The sequence below is a fragment of the Nyctibius grandis genome, chromosome 9, assembly GCF_013368605.1.
Source record: "Nyctibius grandis isolate bNycGra1 chromosome 9, bNycGra1.pri, whole genome shotgun sequence".
Taxonomy (NCBI): Eukaryota; Metazoa; Chordata; class Aves; order Nyctibiiformes; family Nyctibiidae; genus Nyctibius; species Nyctibius grandis.
In genome coordinates this window covers 6429445-6449515 of record NC_090666.1, presented here as the reverse complement: position 1 = coordinate 6449515, position 20071 = coordinate 6429445, and the positions used below count along the sequence as shown (strand labels likewise).

Below are 20071 nucleotides of genomic sequence, written 5' to 3'. Positions count from 1 at the left end.
GCATCCCCTAGTTGGAGCAAGTTCTGTCCTCCCTACCCAGTCATTAATAGAAATAATGAATAGGACCAGACCCAGGCAGATCTCAGCGGAACATTACTTGTTGTACTCTTTTTGTCTGACATAAATCATAACTACTCTTCAGTACATTTTTGCAAACTGCTGCATACCCATCTCCAGGTGGTTTCATCTGTTTCAGGTAATTTTCTCCATCAACATGATTCTGAGAGTATTATGTGAACAGTATTAAAGGCCTTATTAACATCAAAATATATGGCCTTTACACCACTCAAGTAGTAGAAAAGAACTTTATTAGTTTGCTATGATTCATTTGTCAGAAATCCTGGTTATTTGTGTTTCTCTACTTTGCTGTCTTCTCATTGCTTTAAGTAGTTTGACAATTAGTTCATGTGTCTGTCTGAGAATACAAAATATGTCAACTCATCTGTAGTTTCCTTCATCCTTTTTTTGCCTATTCTTAAAAATGGTTATAATATTTATCCCTTTTCTTTTCTTTTGAGAACTCCTTCAGACCTCCAAAATAACCACCAATGTCTCAGAGATTGCTTCACCTAGTTTCCCAAGTGTTTTAGAGTACATTTCATCAAGTCCAAAGGGTTTGAAAATCTCTGATTTTCACCACAGTCTTTAACCTGCTCTTTACTTACTCTAGCCTAAGAAGAAAGTTCTCTTCCTTCTTCTGGTTTTCTGGTCGGTGTTAACTTCTTGAATGGAGACAGAAGGAAACATCCTTTTTAATGAGCTCTAAGCATCATTACTAATTTTGCCTCTCACTAAGCAGTTCTCTCCTTGGTCATCTTCCTACTACTAACTTACTAATACATTTATAAAGTCAGTTTGTTGCCTATTCAGTCCCTTGCGTAGTTGTGTGTTACTATGTGCTTTGGCTTTGTCTCTAGATGATTTTGATATTTTTATAATACTCTTTCCTAAATTAATCTAATACCTAAGCAATGCCACCCTTTCTTGAGTTTCAAATCATTGTAGAACTTGTGATTTAGCCAAATTCTCCTTTTATATTTTTTTTCTTTACTTCTGCCTTAGCCTTTTCCTTTTCTATCTTTGTGCATGTGCAGCTAGATGGTTTGTTGTGCTGCAAACAAATCAGTTTAAAGCAAATTCAGGCTAAACCCTAATCAGCAAGTTCAGCTGAATAAGCTTTTCATAAATCAAATTCATAACCCTCTAAACTACAGGAAAAACCCACCTGGTGACATTCTGGTTTCCAGATTATGACAGGGGACCTATCTGTAGCATACCACAGCATCTGCCAGGGTGTGAGAAGTGATTGGTGTACACCCAAGTTTTGTGCCATTATAGAGTTGACATGCGACCACAGTGCATGCCTGGAAGACACTCCCAGCCCGAGTATTCAGGCATAGCTTCAGGGGTCTTCATGCTACACTGCTGTCACTCCACAGACATGCCTCGTGTGGGAGGGCTTGGGGTCTATTGTTTAAGAAGTGTCTCTAAAAATCCTCTTTTTCATTTATTTTTCCTTCACTTATTACCCTTCCATTTTCTGGTTTCCTCTAATGCTTAGAATGAATGTCTTTATTTCCCCTATTCCCTTTTTTTCATAATTTTTACCCATCCATATTTAGAATTTTATTCTTTGTTCTTTTCCTCCTCTTTTTTAATTTCTTCATACTTTCCCCTCAGTTTAGAGTCTCATTCACCACCTCTCTTCTCCTTTTTCTGCCTGTGGGTTATTGTTCTTTGATATCCATGGTAGCTGTGTTCTACATGATTAATGTTCATTTGGTGGGGAAGTGTGCAAATACTGCAATATATAAAAGAAAGAAACTGTGAAATGTAGAAGATGGCATACATTTTAGAGTAGAATCACTGCAGACCCAATCTGAATTTGCAATTTTTGATTTACATTAAAATATGCATCCAAATGTCCTGTTGATTTTCAAAGATAATTGGGGGGAACAATTTTAACACCGTAGCAAATACCACTCATAACGTATTATATTTTCAGTTCCTGGTACTGTTGAAAAATCAGTGCACTTCTACAGTTGCTAGGAGAAGACCCAAATGTTTACTTAAAGTTGAAACTTGAAAGGTACTTCCTTGGCAACCTGTTTCTTACTTACATAAGCTGCTTAAGTACTGTATCGGGATCAGGGTTGTGCTAATGGCAGTGATTTTTTGCCTTTTTTTAAAGGAGGAATGAAACATTTTTAAGTGTACAATGACTTTGATATCCATTAGGTAGCATTTAAAAAATAACTTATCTGCATATAACTACAGTATAGCAATGTAAGTGTGCCACAGGGACCTTCTTGCTCTTATCCACAGGCACGTGTTTGGTAACCCAAATAATTAGACATGTTTTGTTTTGTTTTGTTTTTAAAAAAGATTGTTCACCAAAAGCAACAAGTAAAAGTTACTAAAGTAAAATTGTGATATTTTCAGGAAATTCAGTGCTATGTTAGAAGAAATTCAGGTACACTTATCTGAAGAATACTTAATAAATCTGAAGTAATTGTATAGCTAGTGCTTTTCTTGCTTGTGTGATTCAGATCGATAATAGTTATTTGCAGTGATGTTTTGGTAATGATTATTACTGGAAGTCTTTGTCATTCACTTTGCTGTTAGATTTTCGAAGAGAGAATGTGCTGCCTCACTCTACCTCCAGATCCAGACTTACTTTATTGCTCCAGTCTCCCCCTGTGAAATTCCTTATCAGCCCAGAGTTCTTTACAGTGCTGCATTCTAACCCTGTGAGTATAGCGTCTACAGTTGACTTTCATAAATATGTGCTTATAAATATAGTTGTCTTATGTACAAAGATATTGCTCAGTGTTTGATGCTAAGATGTTGGTAGTACATAGGGAGGCTGGATAAATTCGAACACTCATCATCATTCATTGCAATTGGTGGGCTATCAGAGTCATCCTAGTTGGCATTATAGCTTCTACAGTTTTTATTTTTCACTGAATTCTTCATCTTATGATAGAAAACTCCTCACTTGTTTATTGAAGCAATAGCTTTCTTACTGTCCTTTGCAGAGGGTGAGAGACAATTCTGAGAATGAAAACTATGCATATTTTTTAAGATCACTTTGCTGCTTATGGGTTGATTTGTTTCCCCCAGATTGTCTGCTTTATATCAAAATGTATTAGAGGTCAGACTGAACAAAAAAGTATCTTAATATATATTTTACTGTCTTGTTTTATCTGTTCTTCAGTGCTTCTTATATATTTTTTCAAGGTTTCTTTTCCTTTGTGTAACAGGATATATAGTGTAAACAGAAATAATGGAATGAAGAATTTGTTGTCTGCACACTTGTTAATAGTTCAGTATTTTTTAAATTACTGGTCAGTGTTAGTTTGGTTTTAATATATATGTATGCTTGTCTGTATCTGACTAAATTCTGCTTAGCTTGCATCGCTTTATCTTGAGTATACAAAATAGGACAGAGGTAGATACGACCTCTGGCCGGGGAGTAGAGGTGTAGGGGCACAGAGTGATTTAGGCAGCAGCATAGTGCAATAGGAGGGCCTGTGTCTTGGCTTCTGTCTATTGCTAATCCCAACAGAAAGACCTGGTTTCTGGTTGGCTGGGTTCTTTTGGAGGGAAGGATGTTCACTGTTTATTTTCCTCTTTTAGTTAGTTTTCCCTGTTTTCCTCAGTGCTCTCCTTTTACTCTCTTATTTTGATTTTATTACATAAATTACACATGGATATGCAGTGATAGGGTATTTTTGAAAAATCACTAAGTGGAAACAGTATTTATGTAGATTTGTGATAAGCTTTATAAGCTTCTGTCCTGCAGGAAACCTTATGAGCTTTATTGCTGCATTCTATGGCTGCATTTGACTCATTATGGCAGAAATTAGAGAATATCTATGAAATCTCTACTTTTAAAGCAATTTTAATGTTACAGGATTCTTCACAGTTCCAGGAACAAGTGTGGTAAATGGAATCTGTAATATATTTCACACTTTGATGGAGTGAGTCAATTATGAAATTTTGTATATCTCAAGCAAAGTAAGAAACATCAAACACTTATCCCAAAACCTCAGAAAGAGGACCATTTTTTTTTCCATACTGTTGTGGCTTAGTTGGAGAGAATTTTTAAGGTTTTATAGATGATTTATTTACAGTGGAAATGTTGTCTTTTGTAGTAAGAAGAAATGTTATCTGTTAAAAGTACTTCCTTTTGTTATTTATTTTTCAGAGTGCCTACCGCATGTTTACAAATAACACGTGTTTGAAGCACATGATCACCAAAGTCCGTCGGGACACCCACCATTTTGAGCGCTACCAGCATAATCGTGATTTGGTGGGCTTCCTCAACATGTTTGCTAACAAGCAGCTGGAGCTGCCGAGAGGTTGGGAAATGAAACATGACCATCAGGGCAAGGTAACTGTAATAATGCACGTGTGGCTCTGAGTGCTTGGTCTTGGGTGTTGCAATGTCAGGGCTCAATTGGTTGCTCTTAACAGGAGCATAAGTGCATGTAGTTCTCCAGATGTAAAAGGTGCGCATCCTTTTATCCTGCTTTTGCCAAAAGAAAATTGGAATTTCTCATCTGTGCTGATGAAGCATTATATGAAAGGAGGAGGAGACTGATAAGGGGGTATTAATCATTACAAGGAGAATTGCTAGAAAACCTGTAGCCTTTTTACAGTGATATAAGTTGCTTAGATTCCCTTCGATGTTTAAAACTTCTCTTGAAAATAATTATCTACTGTGTAAATACAGGCAGTTCAGTGAACGTCTCTGGAGTTTTGCCTGTGTACTCGTAAGATAATTTAGATATAAAGTTACTTTATTATTATCTACTGAATTTTACTTAGTTATTGTTGAACCATTTGTATTAGCTTTTTTCTTGTTTAAATAACCAGCTTTTCCTTAGGGCTTTTTTTATTTTCCTTCTTCAACCTCAAAGTCTTGAGTGGAATTCATTAGTGTGCATTATTTGCACTTTTTTTTCTTTAATAGCTAACCATTTTCCTAGGTGAGTCTTCTACCCAAATGCTAAGTAGGCCCAGTGTTCATCGGTTTCGGAGATAAAATGGATGCACTTAAGACCCGGATGGCTCTGGGGATGATCACTCTGTTGGTTATGTCTTGGTTAACAGGAAGGAAATGGTGTGTATTAAGCTTCATTAATAGGGATCTTGAATAATTGCAAGTCTTACTGCTTTTCTGAACAGGTACCACTTTTCAGTTTCTAACAAAATATTTTAAAATCAAGGAAAAGACATTTTTATAGTAGTAATGTAATTTTACTGTAACTTTAAACTAGTGTATCCTCACTATCTAGAATATGAATTTCTTTATAGAAGATAGGAGGGTTAAAAATAGACTGTGATTATATGTGAGGAAATGATAAGGCTTATCAGTTCATGTGAGAAGTCCTAATTAGGACTTACAGGCATATTAAGCTTCTCAGTTCTTACGTTTATCAGTCTTGGTAGGGTTAGCTGTGAGTGTCCATATAAATAATGATCTTGATGCTTGAAAAGATTACAGGCAGATTCTAAGCTGAAGGGTAGAAAAAGTGCTTGGGGGTTGTTTTCGTCTTGGATTTAGTAACTCTGGAAAGCCCTGTGTTTTTTCATTAGAAACATAATTAGGAATGTGCAATTATACTAACCTTGTTCTTTGCCTCCCTCACTCTTTTCAGTTTGAAGTCGTTCTTTTTCTGTTCAGTTCTTCAGAGGCCAGTTTTCTCCTGAAGAATACAGCAATTTTCAATTTACTTTAATAGGCACTCCATAGGGAGAATTAGACCTTTGGATTTCTGGTGTGGTAGTTGGTAACAGTGATGCTACCACAACATTAATCAACAAGAGGAAGCACTGAGTAAATCCCCACTGGGATTTCTTCACTTTGAATTAGGCTCAGTATTGTTCATTTTCATTATGTTGAATTGCCTTTGTCACAAGTAGCACTTGTGGCTAATAGAAAAGCCTGTTCAGCACTCGAGAGAGGTGATGGCCAGTACATGGTGAAACCAGTGCTTGATGAGACCAAACCGAAACTGGACCTGCCTTTATTATAGCATAAAGCTAAAGAGAAGCAAGTAGAAATTAGCCATGCCACAATATATAATTATATTTCCTTTCCCTGGCTACTTGTTCCCGCTGAGACAAAGTTTTCCTTTATTTTTCCAAGTATATCATAGTAAGAGGCTTGGTGCTCTTGCTTACAAGGCACAGTGATCGTTCTTATGCAGCGCTGAGTAGTAGAGTTTTTACTCCCCAATGTCAGTGCGGTCCCAGTTGCTTGTCCTCTTTGCAGGCTGTCCTCCAAGGTCAGCTGGGGACTGCCTACCTCTGAACTCCCTTCAAAGCTGCACAGCAGAGCCCAGTTGCCCACTCCTCTTTGCCTCCTCTGTGTATCCCCTACAGAAGATAAAATCCATTTGGCATGCAGTTCTCCCTAAATGGCTGGGTATAACTTTTTAATTAGATCTCTGCAAGATGTGCAAATACATAATAAATTATTGTAGGACCTTTGTTTTTTCTTTCTTAATGAAAGAATCCATTGTAATTGATTACTAATGTCTTCAATTGGAAGAAAAGTTATTTTAGCAAGTTTCATAGACTTTAATTGGAAAGATAACTTGGGCAACTATCTGTGTTTAATACCCATCTTATGTAAGTCTCTTCAAGCATCATAGATTTATGGATTACAGCTAGACAGGAGTTATGAGAGGAATTTTTTTGAAAGGAGACTGAGCGCCACACTGTATTTTGAGCTGCGTGCCAATGTCCAGATTAGCCCAAAGCCTTGAAGCTCCAATGATTATCTTCACCGAAGCTTCAAAGTAGTTATTTGTGCTTTATTTTAAAGTAGGCTGCTACTAGCTGACCTGCAAGCATTCATATTTAATAAGACATGATTGTCTTTAACTTAATGTTTAAACTGAGTTCTTTATTTAAATGCAATGCTAAAGAACGTTGCATGCAATATTAGATTGCTGCATTAACTCAAAGAACTGTGTAGCGCAACTCTAGGTAGTACTTTCTCCTATATTGAATCAGTACCTTTTTTTTTCTGAGTGATTTTACAGTATAATGTAGACTTAATTAAATCAAACTTTGTTTTGATGAAAGTGCTTCATATCTTATGAATACACATAGACCAGACTAGATAAAATAGTAGATAGAGGGACATTAAAAAAAAAAAACTATACCAACCACTTGCTAGTAAGTGAAATAAACCTATCAATCAGGAGCAGGATTTTCAGAAAGCCTGGATATGTTCCAGAAGCCTGTTCCAGTCATTTTCCTGGCCCAAACCTGAAATTTCAGAATGCCTTTCATTCTGCTTTCCCACTGGTTTCATATTGCCTAATCTGTATACTTGTGCTGCAGGTGACATCATTATTTGTCAAGGTGAACATGTCCTGCATCAGGCTCAAACATTGCCGTTAAAATTGCATGTATTGAATTCACTTTATAGTTTTTGAACTGTGGAGCAGACAGTTTCACTTACATATCTGTAACTATGTCAGATGATCAAACCAGAGTTCTTCCTTACTGTTCAGGTAATGTGATTCCTTGCTCATAGGCAGAGGTTACAGGTACAGGCGATGGCTGTTAGGGCTGTAGGAGGCTTGCTACCCTCTTCTGGAGCATTTCTAAGGTTTTGCAACTTTGGTGTCCCTCTATATGCTTCTCCTTCCTTAGGAAATGGAAGTATGAACATTTTCTTCCACCGCAATCCGTACTGGTATTTAGTTGCTGTATAGCATGACACACTGGTTTGTCTATCTACCTTCATAGCAGTCAGAAGAAGTGCATTTTCTCTGGTTTGGCTATACCAAGCAGTCTGAAACAATGATTTCATGAACATTATAAGCTGGCGTTGCTGCCAAAAGAGCCAGTTCTGCTCTCCTCTCATCCCTGGTGGGCTGACCAAGGTTAGAGGAACCAGCAGGGAGACGGACAAAAAGAGAGTAATTCTAGCCTGGACCAGCTCCCCAGCTGGGTTCACCGCGTGGCTACACAAACACTTGTGCCAGCACAAGGCAGGAAGGGTGCGCAAGGAATGAAACAAGTGGTCAGGATGGGGGAAGATGAGAATGTTTCTGTTGCTGACACTGCAGGACTGAATTGTTGATGAAACTGTGGTCGAAGTACCTCACTGGTATCCAAACACAGAAATGGCTCCTGCAGTCCCCAGTCACCTCTCTGCTGGTCCAGATTTTTTGTTTCCTCAAACCAGATGTCACTTTACTATAACTCTGCTGCTCAGAACTGGGATCTTTTTTTTTTTGCCACTTCCACATGTTTCCAGCATTGTGACTGAAAAAAAACCGCAGTGTATTGAAACAGAACAGTGCTGGTTTCCAAGCACAACGCTAACACTGGAAAAAAGTTTAAATTTCTGGGCTTAGAAAAATTTTAAATTTCAGGGCTTAGAAACCTTTTTGGTTCAAATTAGACAGAATTGTAGCAGGTTTTCATTTTCCAGGATACATGCTCCTGTGACCTTGCTTTCAGCAAATGGCTGACCAGCCAATATGAGGTAGTTCTAACTGGTTGCCTGGTTTAAATGTTTTTGTCCCTTTAAATCTTTGTGTCCCTGACTGACCTTTCTTTTTGTTTTGTTTTTTTTTTAAAGGTTAGCGAACTTAGAATAGTTGTATCAGGAGGATGGCAAAAATGCCTGTTGGCCTGTAATCATAGTTCATCACAGGATGCAATCATATACTTGTCATATATTTCCAATTGTGTTCATAATTATATGGTGAATAGTTCACAAAAGGGAATGGTTTTGCCACTGTATTTTGCCACAAAGTGGGAATAGAGCAGGATTATTCTTATTAAACATTTAAGTCTTCTCTTCTTGACAGTCATAATAAAGCTTCCTACTTCTGATGCTTGTCAGATGAGAATTTCAAAGGGCTTTGTACACATGAATGAAGTAAGGCATTAAAGAATTCAACCCTCCAGTGAGATGGAAAACAGTTATCCCTCTCCTGCCGAAGCGAAACGCAAGCCACAGTAATGTGAGAAAGATTTTCCAAAGCTTCGCATCAGCAAATGAAACCTAGATCCTGAATGGACGTTAACCTTGGACATATTAAAAAAAAGTTCTGGCTATAAATTCTTTCTTCTCTCTCCTTTTCTAGGCTTTCTTTGTTGACCACAATTCCCGCACTACCACATTCATTGACCCCCGGCTTCCCTTGCAGAGTAGCAGGCCCACTAGTGCGTTAGTCCATCGGCAGCACTTAACTAGACAACGCAGCCACAGCGCTGGTGAGGTAAGTTGGATCTGCCCCTTCTCTTCGGGAACCACCGGGTTTTCAGGATCATCCTCTTTCATATCATTCTGTTCACAATTCTGTGTTGTGAGGAGCATGATTCTTCTGTAAGCATACAGTACTCATCTGTAAATATGTATTATTTTATTTGCTAGCCATTGTTGCTTTTGAAATGTATGATTTCAGAGGAAAAATATCAGAAGTGTCTCTTAATTCGCAGTAACCCAATTTAACCACAGGAGAGCATCTGATTACAGATTACCAGTATCTGTATCCTGTCGCTGTCAAAATATGTATTCTTGTCTAGCGTGGTGTCTGCCAAGTATGTTGATCAACTCTGCAAATAAGATGGGGGGGAAAAGTGCATGTGTGTATATACATCTATATGTGCAACTTTCCGAATAAGTATAAAAAAAATCTTACCTCATATAGGTTTATCGGACTCTCATACGCATTTGCATACGTATTTCATCTCTGCTTTCTAAGCAGAAATACATGGAAAACACTCTTTTGTTAATATGTCACTGTGGACCATTTTCACCAGCAGTCTCCATATTGTTGTTGTAGCTTCTTTTTACTTGTGAGCAAGTGTATGTACAATGACTTAGACTTCAGTTGTACTTTATTTAACCTCCATACTGTTGGCTGTAAGTTGTCTTTTCAGAGGAGGGCTATTCCACGCCAAGAATTAAAAATAGTACAATTTAGAATGGCAAGAGAAATGCTCTGATTTATCCTTTTTATAGCTCAGTCTTGTGGCAGATGAAGTTCTGCCAGAGGTCTGTTTCAGAGCAGGCGTGAGTCTTCTCTGCCACTTCTCTAAGAGGGCTGCTGCTGAGCTGCAGCAAGCGAGTGCCATACCACTGGCTGCATATCTTGTCATATCCTGTGTGAACATGGTTTAGTCACCCACGATACTTTCCATCCCCCACCCCCAATGTAAGGTATATTTTACAAATGGTTTTAAATAGCATTTTCCGTCAATTTGGTGATGTGATGTAGGCAATGATATCTTACAGCAGGCAAGGAAGCTACTAGTGTCTTCATATAGCTGTTTAGATCTGCAAGTATTTCTGTTGTGATTGATTTATAACAGAGCAGAAATAAATTTTTTTTCTTAACTTTTACCAAATATGCACTGAAATTATCTTTCTTTAAGCAGTATGCAGAAGCTCTGCACTTAAAACAGAGTGATTCACATCAACCATGCTGCTGAAGTTGTCAATACTGCAAAATAAGTGGTTTATCCTACAGAAAGACATCATATATATATTGCATATATGCAGTGCTGATTACCTGTCAAAATTTCCCACTCCATTTAGATACATGAAATTACTTAAACCATGTTTCTACATATAATTTTAGAAGTATTTCCTTGATATTGTTACAATTGTAACTTGAATTGAATATAGAAGTGTAATTCCAGAAAGGAATCTCAAACATAGCAATTCAGTACAGTATTCCCATTCTGGGATTAATAATGTAAAGATGTTCATATATATATGCATATGTATGAATCTGAACACCACTTTTTCTTCTGTGCTTATGACTTACGTATTGCATGTTCGCAGCTGTTTTTCCTATTTTTAAACCATTGCATCAAGGCACTGTACGTTATTGCAAAAGATGAATACTTAATGAAAAAAACTCTCAAAATACTTTCTTTGGATTTGCCTTGCCACGAACTTTGATGTTTTGAAGCCAGTGACCCAGTTTTTACAGGGAGATGCTCTAAAGCAAACATTAACCAGTGTAAGGAATGTCTTTTTAGCTGAAGCTGAACTGCAGCTGAAGCTGGAGCTAATAATAATGGCATTCTTTTTCCAGCATTGTGCCTACAGGAAATAATTTTTCATTTTCCTGAGTGAGTATTATCAGAGAGCACAAAGATCTTGGGAGATATCTCAGGACTTTTGCTTCTTCGTGATTTCAGAGACTGTATTTGAAAACAACCTTTATAATTATTTGATCTTTTGCAGTTAGATGTTTTAGAGATCTTTGAAGCTTGGAAGTGTAGTTCAAGTGCGAACCGTTACATGTAGGCAGAGGAACTGAGAAGTAAACATAAAGATCCAGCAGGATGAAAAAGAGGTTGAACAAAATGTTTTATATAGATAAAATACAAAATACTGACACCGGAGAAATGACTGAAGCCTCAGCACACAGAAAACTGCAGAAGTTGCCCTGACATCACAAATGCTACCAGGAACAATTTTACATTGTGGTTCTACCTTAAAAAATGTTCAAATGCAACATTTTTTTAATCCCAGAAAATGAACACAAAAAATTCAGAACAGTTTTACTGAATGATTGTAGGAAACATATTTTTACTAGTTTTGGACTCGCTTCTTATCATCATGCTTCAGCCACAAACTTGTTTCCAGTTCAGATTTAGGGAAACTCCATTTATGCACAGAGGTAATAGAGGTGCTAGTGAAGGAGCAGAATTTGATTTTCAGAACCCTTGATATGGATAAAGATGTCCATGAAGTACAGAAGATCCGCTGAAGGAATCCCAGTTTGAATTTTTTAGTCCCTTTTCAGAATGGGACTATTATTTAAAAATAGCAATAAACTTTCAATCAGTTTTGATTCCTCATATTAACAGGCACAGTATACTAAATAATGTTATACTAATAACTGTCATACCATACAGCTGATTCCTGCTGCAGTGGTTACTGGAGATAGTGATCAAGCAAAGCATTTATGTACATGCTTAGTTTTAAGCCATATGAGTTCTCACTTTTATGTACCCGAGTACATATGCTGGCATAGAGACACTCATTGTGGTTCCTTGCACCTTTTCAGGTCGGAGAGGACTCCCGTCATTCAGGACCACCAGTTTTGCCAAGGCCGTCTAGCACATTTAACACAGTCAGCAGAGCGCAGTACCAGGATGTGGTTCCAGTGGGTATGTCAGCATACAGCCTCTTTTCAGAGAAGTTCTCCGTGACTGAGTGTGTCATGGCAGTGTGCACTGCTGGGTTTCTCATTTGGTTGGGGTGGGTGGAAGTTATCATTTGTTATTATTACTTCTTCTGTCCATCATCATTTCCCAATTGTTCAGTTGCAACCTGCAGGAATAATACTGAAAAGTGTCTGTGCAGAACCCGTTAAGTGATGTAAAACTTCTACCTTCCTAGCTCACTTACTCTAAGCGGCGACAGGAGGAGTTGAAGCCAGTGAGCCAAGTTGTGTCCTAATTGGACTCCATGTATTCCCAGTGATTTTTATACAACTTCTGGGCATCTATTCTGGCAGGATTCCAGAAAGTGTTAATCAGCTTGGAATTAGTCATTAGCTTAACTTCTGTTCTCAGTTACACACAGACAAAGTTACTGACTTCTGTGCCACTAAGAACAGAATTTAGCTTATTGAATCTAACAGCTGTCGCATTGTGCTAAATCAAGATAAATTAATCCGATTGACTATAACTGGCTCTTTGTACTGTGGCATGTTTACTTGAAAATCTCTGCTAATTTAAATCCTTCCCCTTGCCGTGGACATGGTGTGCATACACTGCAGGCTCAGTAATTACTGAGGATTTGATACGGGTTTTTCCAATGACTGTTTAATATTTGAGAATGGATTTCAGTGCAGTGAAAACCACGGTCTGTGCAATTTTATTCTCGCAATGAATATTCTAATTTGACCTTAGCTACGAGTGTGAGTGATAAAATATAATAGAAATTGCTAACAAAATTAGAGCTGTTAACAGCGGGAAGGACATGTCACAATCAGATCTGGTTTATAATCAAGAAGTGTGTTCCGTAAATTATAGTAGAATTGGTAGCCGTACCTCAAAAAGTATTAATACAATGCTGCTAAACTTAAAACTGTGAAGAAGTCTGCTGTCATCTTTGTTCAGAACTCGGAAGGAATGCAGTCCTGTCTTGTTTCAGCATGATGTTTTTGTTGATGTTTTCAGCTTACAATGACAAGATTGTTGCGTTTTTGCGGCAGCCCAATATCTTTGAAATTCTACAAGAACGTCAACCAGATCTTACCAGGAATCATTCACTCAGGTAGTGAAGTCTGCTATTCCCATTTCAATGCAAAATGCTAATTAGAATTAGTTCCTTTCATTAAAATTAGCAGTGGAACATAACAGATTGTAGGCTTTTGGCCTTTTCAAACATATTCATAAAGCTCTGGGAAATAGTTCTTTATTGTATTTCTGTGTAATTCCCCAAAGTAAGGTTTAGGAGAACAGAGATGTAACGTGTTATTACCAAATAAAGGTACCTACAATAAAATGTTTGGAACACCTGGCATAAGAGATTTGCTGATGTCTTCAAAATGTGCCAAGACAGCTGGATGGCACAGCAAATGTGCCCATTCATTTGAGTATGTGTACAGCTGGGAGCGTGAGGCAGAATGGCATTTGGTTTTGTCCTTATCTTCTCAATGCACATTTACAGAAAGACTGTCCTGACCTGATGACCTTGGAGGTAATTTTTTATCAATCAGAATTTTTACTGTTTCTCCAAAATTAAAAAAATGGGTATCTACAGGTTTTTGCATAGTCCAACGAAATCTGATGAAGGATAATTTTGATTGTTGCATGGTTGTTGTAACTCCCTCATATGCTTAAACTAGGGATGATAAAAAGTGAAAAGCAGAAAGCGGCAAGATCCCTTTTAAAGTGTATCCCACACAAAGACACTTTAGTTCATGTACTTTGGTGTAAAAGATGGAATAACTAACAACTTGGATATTAGTGACTAGGACTCAAATGACTGTATCTACTCTTCCTTGGACACTAAATTTAAAAAATGCTGGTTTGATGGTTGCGGTCTGTCCTGTGCAGAGAGCTGCTAATGCAGCACTCTGTGTTCCAGATGCCTATCCACGCTGGCTGGCATAGCACCCAGAACCGATTTTCATTTTTTTCCATTCTCATGGTGTTATTTATTGATCCCTTTTCCTCCACGTCCTGCAAGTTCCCGAAATTCAGCAAGCTGCCCTGTTTTGCAGTTTCCCAAAGCATCATGTTCTAACAAGATTTATTTTACCCTCTAAATAAATCCTGGCTGACAAACCTGAGATGATGTACTAGCAGAATACACGTTCTCTAGAAAATACAGAGAAAAGGAGGAAAATAAAAATCTACAGTTCTCAGCCTGTCAAAACAGTTCCTATGTTGCACCCGTATCACTACAGGCAAGTTTTCCCACCAGGCTTGGTTTGAAATGTGAGCAAACCAATCTGTTGGGAAATAGTATACAAACAATTTCTGATTATTAGTAGTTTTATTATTCCTTTTCTCTTTCCCCAGGGTGCTTGGATTCCCTTACTCCGATAGCAATTAGAGTGTCATTTTCTTCATGTGTTTTGTGGGTTTTTTGATAATTTAGAGTTCAGACTGTTCAAAAGACTGGTTGGTATTGTCCGATTCTGCTTCTTGTAGAACCTTGCTTCCTGATTACAGAATCATAATTTGCCACAAGCTGAGCCCTTCTCAAGAAAAGATGGTTTTCAGATTAAAAATGGAAGATCAAAGGATAAAAGATACTGGTTTCCGTAACTCCTACTTTACTTGAGACTATATATCCTTCTGTATGCTCACTTCATAAATAGACTGAAGAGATATGTCTGACTTATCTGCTTTAGTGGAATGATTGAGGATTTTAATGAACAAGGTTTTATTTTACATTAAATAGGATTGGTCAGAGAAGCAGGAAAAAGTTCTACAGAGAAAAAGAACAGGAATCAGCCAAGGAATTATATTAAATATAGATCCTAAAAATCTGTGTGTTACCATGATCAGAGTTTAGGATGCACAGATTCCACAATAGTGACCAAACTGGGTCTGGGAGGAACAGTGTGTGCTTGGTTGAGACAGAAGGGGAGAAATAGTGCAAGAGTTTTTCTGGAAGATCTCTTAAATGCAGTGTGTTATGAAAACCCCACTTTTAAAATCACAAGTGTACATTGTAATGTATGGCTTGCATTTGTACAAAGACAGTAACTCTTTAAACAGTTCACTTTCAGAACAGTAATGTCCTCCCGCAGGGCTCAGCCTCCTACTTTGAATTCAGGGACACAGCTAGCATGAACTTGAAGGACTGATGTTTTTTTTTTTAATTGGTTGGATGGCTGTACTACCTGAGGCAGCTTGAGCATTGGAGAGATGAGGGCAACAGGAGAATCATTCCTCAGAACAAATTAGCTCTTTGGTTGTAATATTTTGCTGCTCATATGGATGTGGTATGGCAGGGAAAAAATGGTTTCTGAAGTACAGAACCATAACCCAGAGGTTTTTACGATATACCCTGTACTTTTCTTGTGGCTGTGGTGTACATTGGTGCCTTATTTGCAAAAGATATTTTGGAAATCTTCTTTTGCTTATGCAGGGAGAAGATCCAGTTCATCCGGACAGAGGGAACACCTGGGTTGGTGCGTTTATCCAGTGATGCAGACCTTGTCATGTTACTCAGGTAGGCACAGCTGCTTTCGATGCACATATGGAATAGGCTGTGGCAGCTGCTGAGGAGCCTTTCAGTGCGTAGTGTGTGCTGATTTAGTGACCTAATCACTTCCCCTTCAGTACTTGGGCTGGCAGCTGGGAGAGCTACAACTCAAGGGTCAGATTTTTTGTTTTCGTCATGTTCAGTCTCTAGATGGTAGTTGGAGGTCACGTTTTTTCATAGGAGTGATGAAATGTGATATTCTGTCCGAGGAAAGGCGAGTGCAAGCGTGCTGTGCTTGTGATTTTTATGGACTTGCCCAGATCGCTTTTTATTGTCCTGTTGTATCCAGCTCTGATGTTTAGATAGGTGGTACAGTTTAGACCTCTTTACAAGAATGTGCCTTCTACTGCTTCAAGAATGCATCTGTTTGGTTCTGTGGTTTGGGAAGTCTGTGTTTGTGAACGTTCATACTTGTGATGTGTTTTTATTACTTAATGTCTTGCTACCTCTTCACTATGCTGTCAAGCATTGTCCCCTTTAATAAAGGAAATACTGCTACAGAGTTCAAGAAACAGGAAGCTGCTGCTTTAATTCAAAAAATCAGGCAGATTTTTTGCTAGAATTACACCCTTGTATCTTCATGTTGTATTCTCATCCATTGCAAAAGTGCATCAAGAAATTCATGAGTACATTTAAAATTTAATCTAGTGAAACAGGATTGGCATTAGTAGTAGTTTGAGGTCACATTGCATAATCATAATCCTTTCTGGTCGCTAAATCTCTGAATTAATTACAGCTATAAAAAAAATATAATTTTAAAGCCATGGTGAAGCTTTTTTAAAATGAGAATATTGTTTCTTAAAAAACCTTTTAAAATTTTTGTTTTGATATATAACTTGTGATGACACACGTTTTACACAGAAAAATATAGCTTCAGCTATTTGTTTTTAAATAAAGATTGCATGAATGATTTTATCATGGCTTTTTGGCTGCATTTTGTTCCCTCTAGTGTTCTATTAACACCAAAGACTGCAAATAATTCTTATAGTGGAAATAAAGCAAATTCAAAATTTTAATAGCAATCTTTCTTTTGTAGAAAAGCAATAATCAGTATAACTATTTTTTAAGAGAAGAGTAGTAGCCAGTGCCTCCCTAGAATAACTTTATCATATTCTTCAGATTGTATTCCTCTTAATCTACTTTTTTCCCAAAAAAGTATCTAACTGAAAAGCGTTCCTTGAGGATTTTCTTCTCATTTTATTAATAATCTAATAGTACCATTGCACCGAGGACATATTATTGATAAAATGTTATCTATGCATCCACTAGTTTCTTAAAATGTTGGATGTTATACCTCAAGACTGGACTGAATTATTGTGAGGTTATTGTGAGTAAATACTGGTGTAAAATCAAAGGTGGGCTAAGTTAAAATAGTGGTGTACTGAGATGATAAAATTTATTTTCTTACCATTATTTAGTCTCGGTGGATTTTTACTTTTAACAGTATCTTAAATTCCATGCCTCTGTTTCTTCATTTGGAGCGGGGGAGGATGATATAATTGTCCTGTAAAGCACTCTTGAGATCCAGTAATAACTGTGTGGAATCACTGTTATGATATTTTTATGGCTTGGGAACACTGTACATTTTTTCACATGCTTCAGTAAAGACAAAGTTGCATCTAACTAAAACCAAACAAACCAACCCCTATGCATTCAGGGACTTCTTCATTCTTAAAATACTCTAATACACATTAAAATAGTCTTAAAATAAACATTCTTAAAAATACTCTAAGAATGACATATTATGCTTCAGGTGTTAAGAAGAAAATATTTTTCAGTTTCTTCTTCCAAACATGTTGTTTGGTATACAACATGAATCATCACCTTAACTCTTAATTTAATCCAAGATTGAAGTAGTGGTTTATATTTTATCACATTTTCAGCATCAAAATGTAACTCGGAAGAAAACAACACATGGTCATGAATGTAAAAAGAACTGTCAGAAAATACCTGTTCCAAAAAAATCCTTATGCAAAAAAATTTTTCTAGATATTTGTTCAGTGAAAAAACTTAGTGAGAAACATCTTGTATTTGAACATTACTTTCGTTGGTGGAGCTTTATAGTAAAAGCTTGGCTTGTGATTCTTTATGTAGCTCAGCTTTTGAAAATAAATGTTACATATGATCTCAACAGTTTATTCTTATCTGTGTTGTGTTTAACATCGAACACAGGCTTTGATATCAGATCCATTCTAATACTAGATATTCTATCTCTTTTTGGATTTGCTTGTGTCACTTTTGGGAAAAGACTGGAATTTTAATATATATACAGACTCTGTGTACACAGATGCAGTGATTAGGCTGCAAAATGTTTATTGTTTTTCTCTTAAAAGCTGTGTAGCGGTAATAGATGAGGCCTGAAACAAGTCAGCCTGAGCAGACTAGAGATACCCGTTTCAGCAACAGTGTTAATATTAAAGATAAAATAAGGAAATAACTTGTTATGCCAACAAGCTTACTATTCAATACACTCAACAAGTTCAGATGTGATTCTTAATCCTGGAGGCTTAGAACGTTTGTCTCTGTTCCTGGTCTTTGTGCAGTATTGCAGATCTTTTTCCAGGAAAGTGTGACTAAGGTTATTGACCCCTTTGTAATAAGAACACAAGTTAAAGGGGGGAAAAAGAAAAAAAGGCAAATTTTAAAGGCTGATTAACTATATTTTAGCCTTGAAAACAAATACCACATTATGTATAGCGATGTCCCACAAAAGTAGTAATTACTGTTGTCTAGTAACTTTCAAGGTCTGATTGAAGAAATGGCAATAAAATACTTTGTAGCACTCTAAGGGTGCATAGTGGAAAGAAAGCAGGCTAGTAACTAGAGATTTATTCCTAGACAGTGAAAAATGCCATTCACTTAAAGAAACATGATATTTCTTATTTGCTCCTTTTTACCAGCTTGTTTGAGGAGGAGATAATGTCATATGTGCCGCCACATGCCTTACTTCATCCTAGTTATTGCCAGTCCCCAAGAGGCTCGCCGGTGTCTTCGCCTCAGAACTCTCCAGGTAAGTTGCTTAGGCACAGCTTCTGCAGGGACTGTACGAAACCATTTCTCATACGTGCTGAGGACCAGTTCCAGATCAGTAAAGTCAGTTGCACACTCGTGCTGCCTTCCCAGAAGTCAGAGAACAAAAACAATAGAAAAATTTTTTTACTCTAATTTTTGTTTGTTTTCAGAATTGAAATTCATGGCAGCCTAAAGCCAAGAATGTACTATTTGGAAACTATAACCTATTCCTCTTTGCAGTTCCCAGCTTTTAGACGGGTAAAGTTACATGAGCTGAAGCACCTTCTTGCTTGAAGGTGCAGGGTCAGTGGGCTTGTCACTGCAGTACTTTCATTATGATGGTATCTGTAACATACTGCAGTAGAGCTAGTTTAGTTTACATTATGCTGCATGTAATGACTTTCCACCTTTCTGAAGATGCAAGTTCTGTTGCTCCAGCAACAACAAAGATTTAGTCCTATTTTTGAGCAAAGTCAACAAGTGTGATTGCATTTGACTGTCAAACTTGAACCTTTGCCTTGGGCTCACAAGATGTTTTGCCAGTAGAAAAGACTGGTATATTACAACTTCAGAGGTTGTGATTTTGTTCTGACTTGTAAAACATGCAAACTTGTTTTTCACTGATGTGAAACAACTAAGTGACTGCTCATGCCAGGATCCTGATGCCTAGAGAATTAAAAATATGAGATCTAATAACTGTACATTAAAATGACAATGTTAGTGGGGCTGTGGGGCAATGAGTGACAATTTTATGTAAAGCCAGATGGTTGTCCCTTAACGTGAGTTCAAAAGATAGCGTATTGCAGCTGTCTGGAAATACATGTCTGGGAATACACATATCAGAATGGAATGAAATTGATATTTCACATACTAAGTTGCAGATCAGAACTAAATTATTTCAAATATGACAAGTTCCATTTGACCTCTGAAGGTCAGCAGTTTGAAGTTTATAGATGTCACTGTTCTTAGTTTTCTCAAGAAGATAATAGGTAAGTCAAATAAAATCACTGCAGTAAATTGGAAGTGGCTTAAGGGGATTTCTACAAAGTTGAGAATAAAAGTATAGATAAATAGAGAACATTTGGGATGTAAGCAACTCTAGGTAGTTCCGGAGAATAAGAAAATTCTATCAGAAAAAGTGCTGTGATTTTTATGGGTGTTTCCAGTCCACAATCATAAAAAGCTTTGCCTTTTCAAGAAACCAGATTAAAACCATTCATAAACATGCCCTGAGTGGTAGCTTTTCCTGCGGCTGGACATAGGACCTCTGTAGGACCTATTCAAAGAAACTATCCGAAGACCTTAATGATCTTACGGCATTCTGCG

The 20071-nt window shown here is 37.3% G+C and overlaps 1 protein-coding gene across 3 annotated transcripts in view; it reads left to right on the top strand.

Moving 5' to 3' along the window:
• Window positions 1-20071, top strand: part of HECW2 (HECT, C2 and WW domain containing E3 ubiquitin protein ligase 2) — a 162529-nt gene that overhangs the window by 119736 nt on the left and 22722 nt on the right. For all 3 annotated transcript variants that reach the window (XM_068407383.1, XM_068407381.1, XM_068407382.1), the window contains 7 exons: window positions 2626-2750; window positions 4211-4396; window positions 9126-9260; window positions 12069-12171; window positions 13189-13285; window positions 15617-15700; window positions 18634-18743. In XM_068407383.1, the coding sequence (XP_068263484.1) occupies window positions 2626-2750; window positions 4211-4396; window positions 9126-9260; window positions 12069-12171; window positions 13189-13285; window positions 15617-15700; window positions 18634-18743 (840 nt within the window). The remainder of the gene's footprint in view (window positions 1-2625; window positions 2751-4210; window positions 4397-9125; window positions 9261-12068; window positions 12172-13188; window positions 13286-15616; window positions 15701-18633; window positions 18744-20071) is intronic.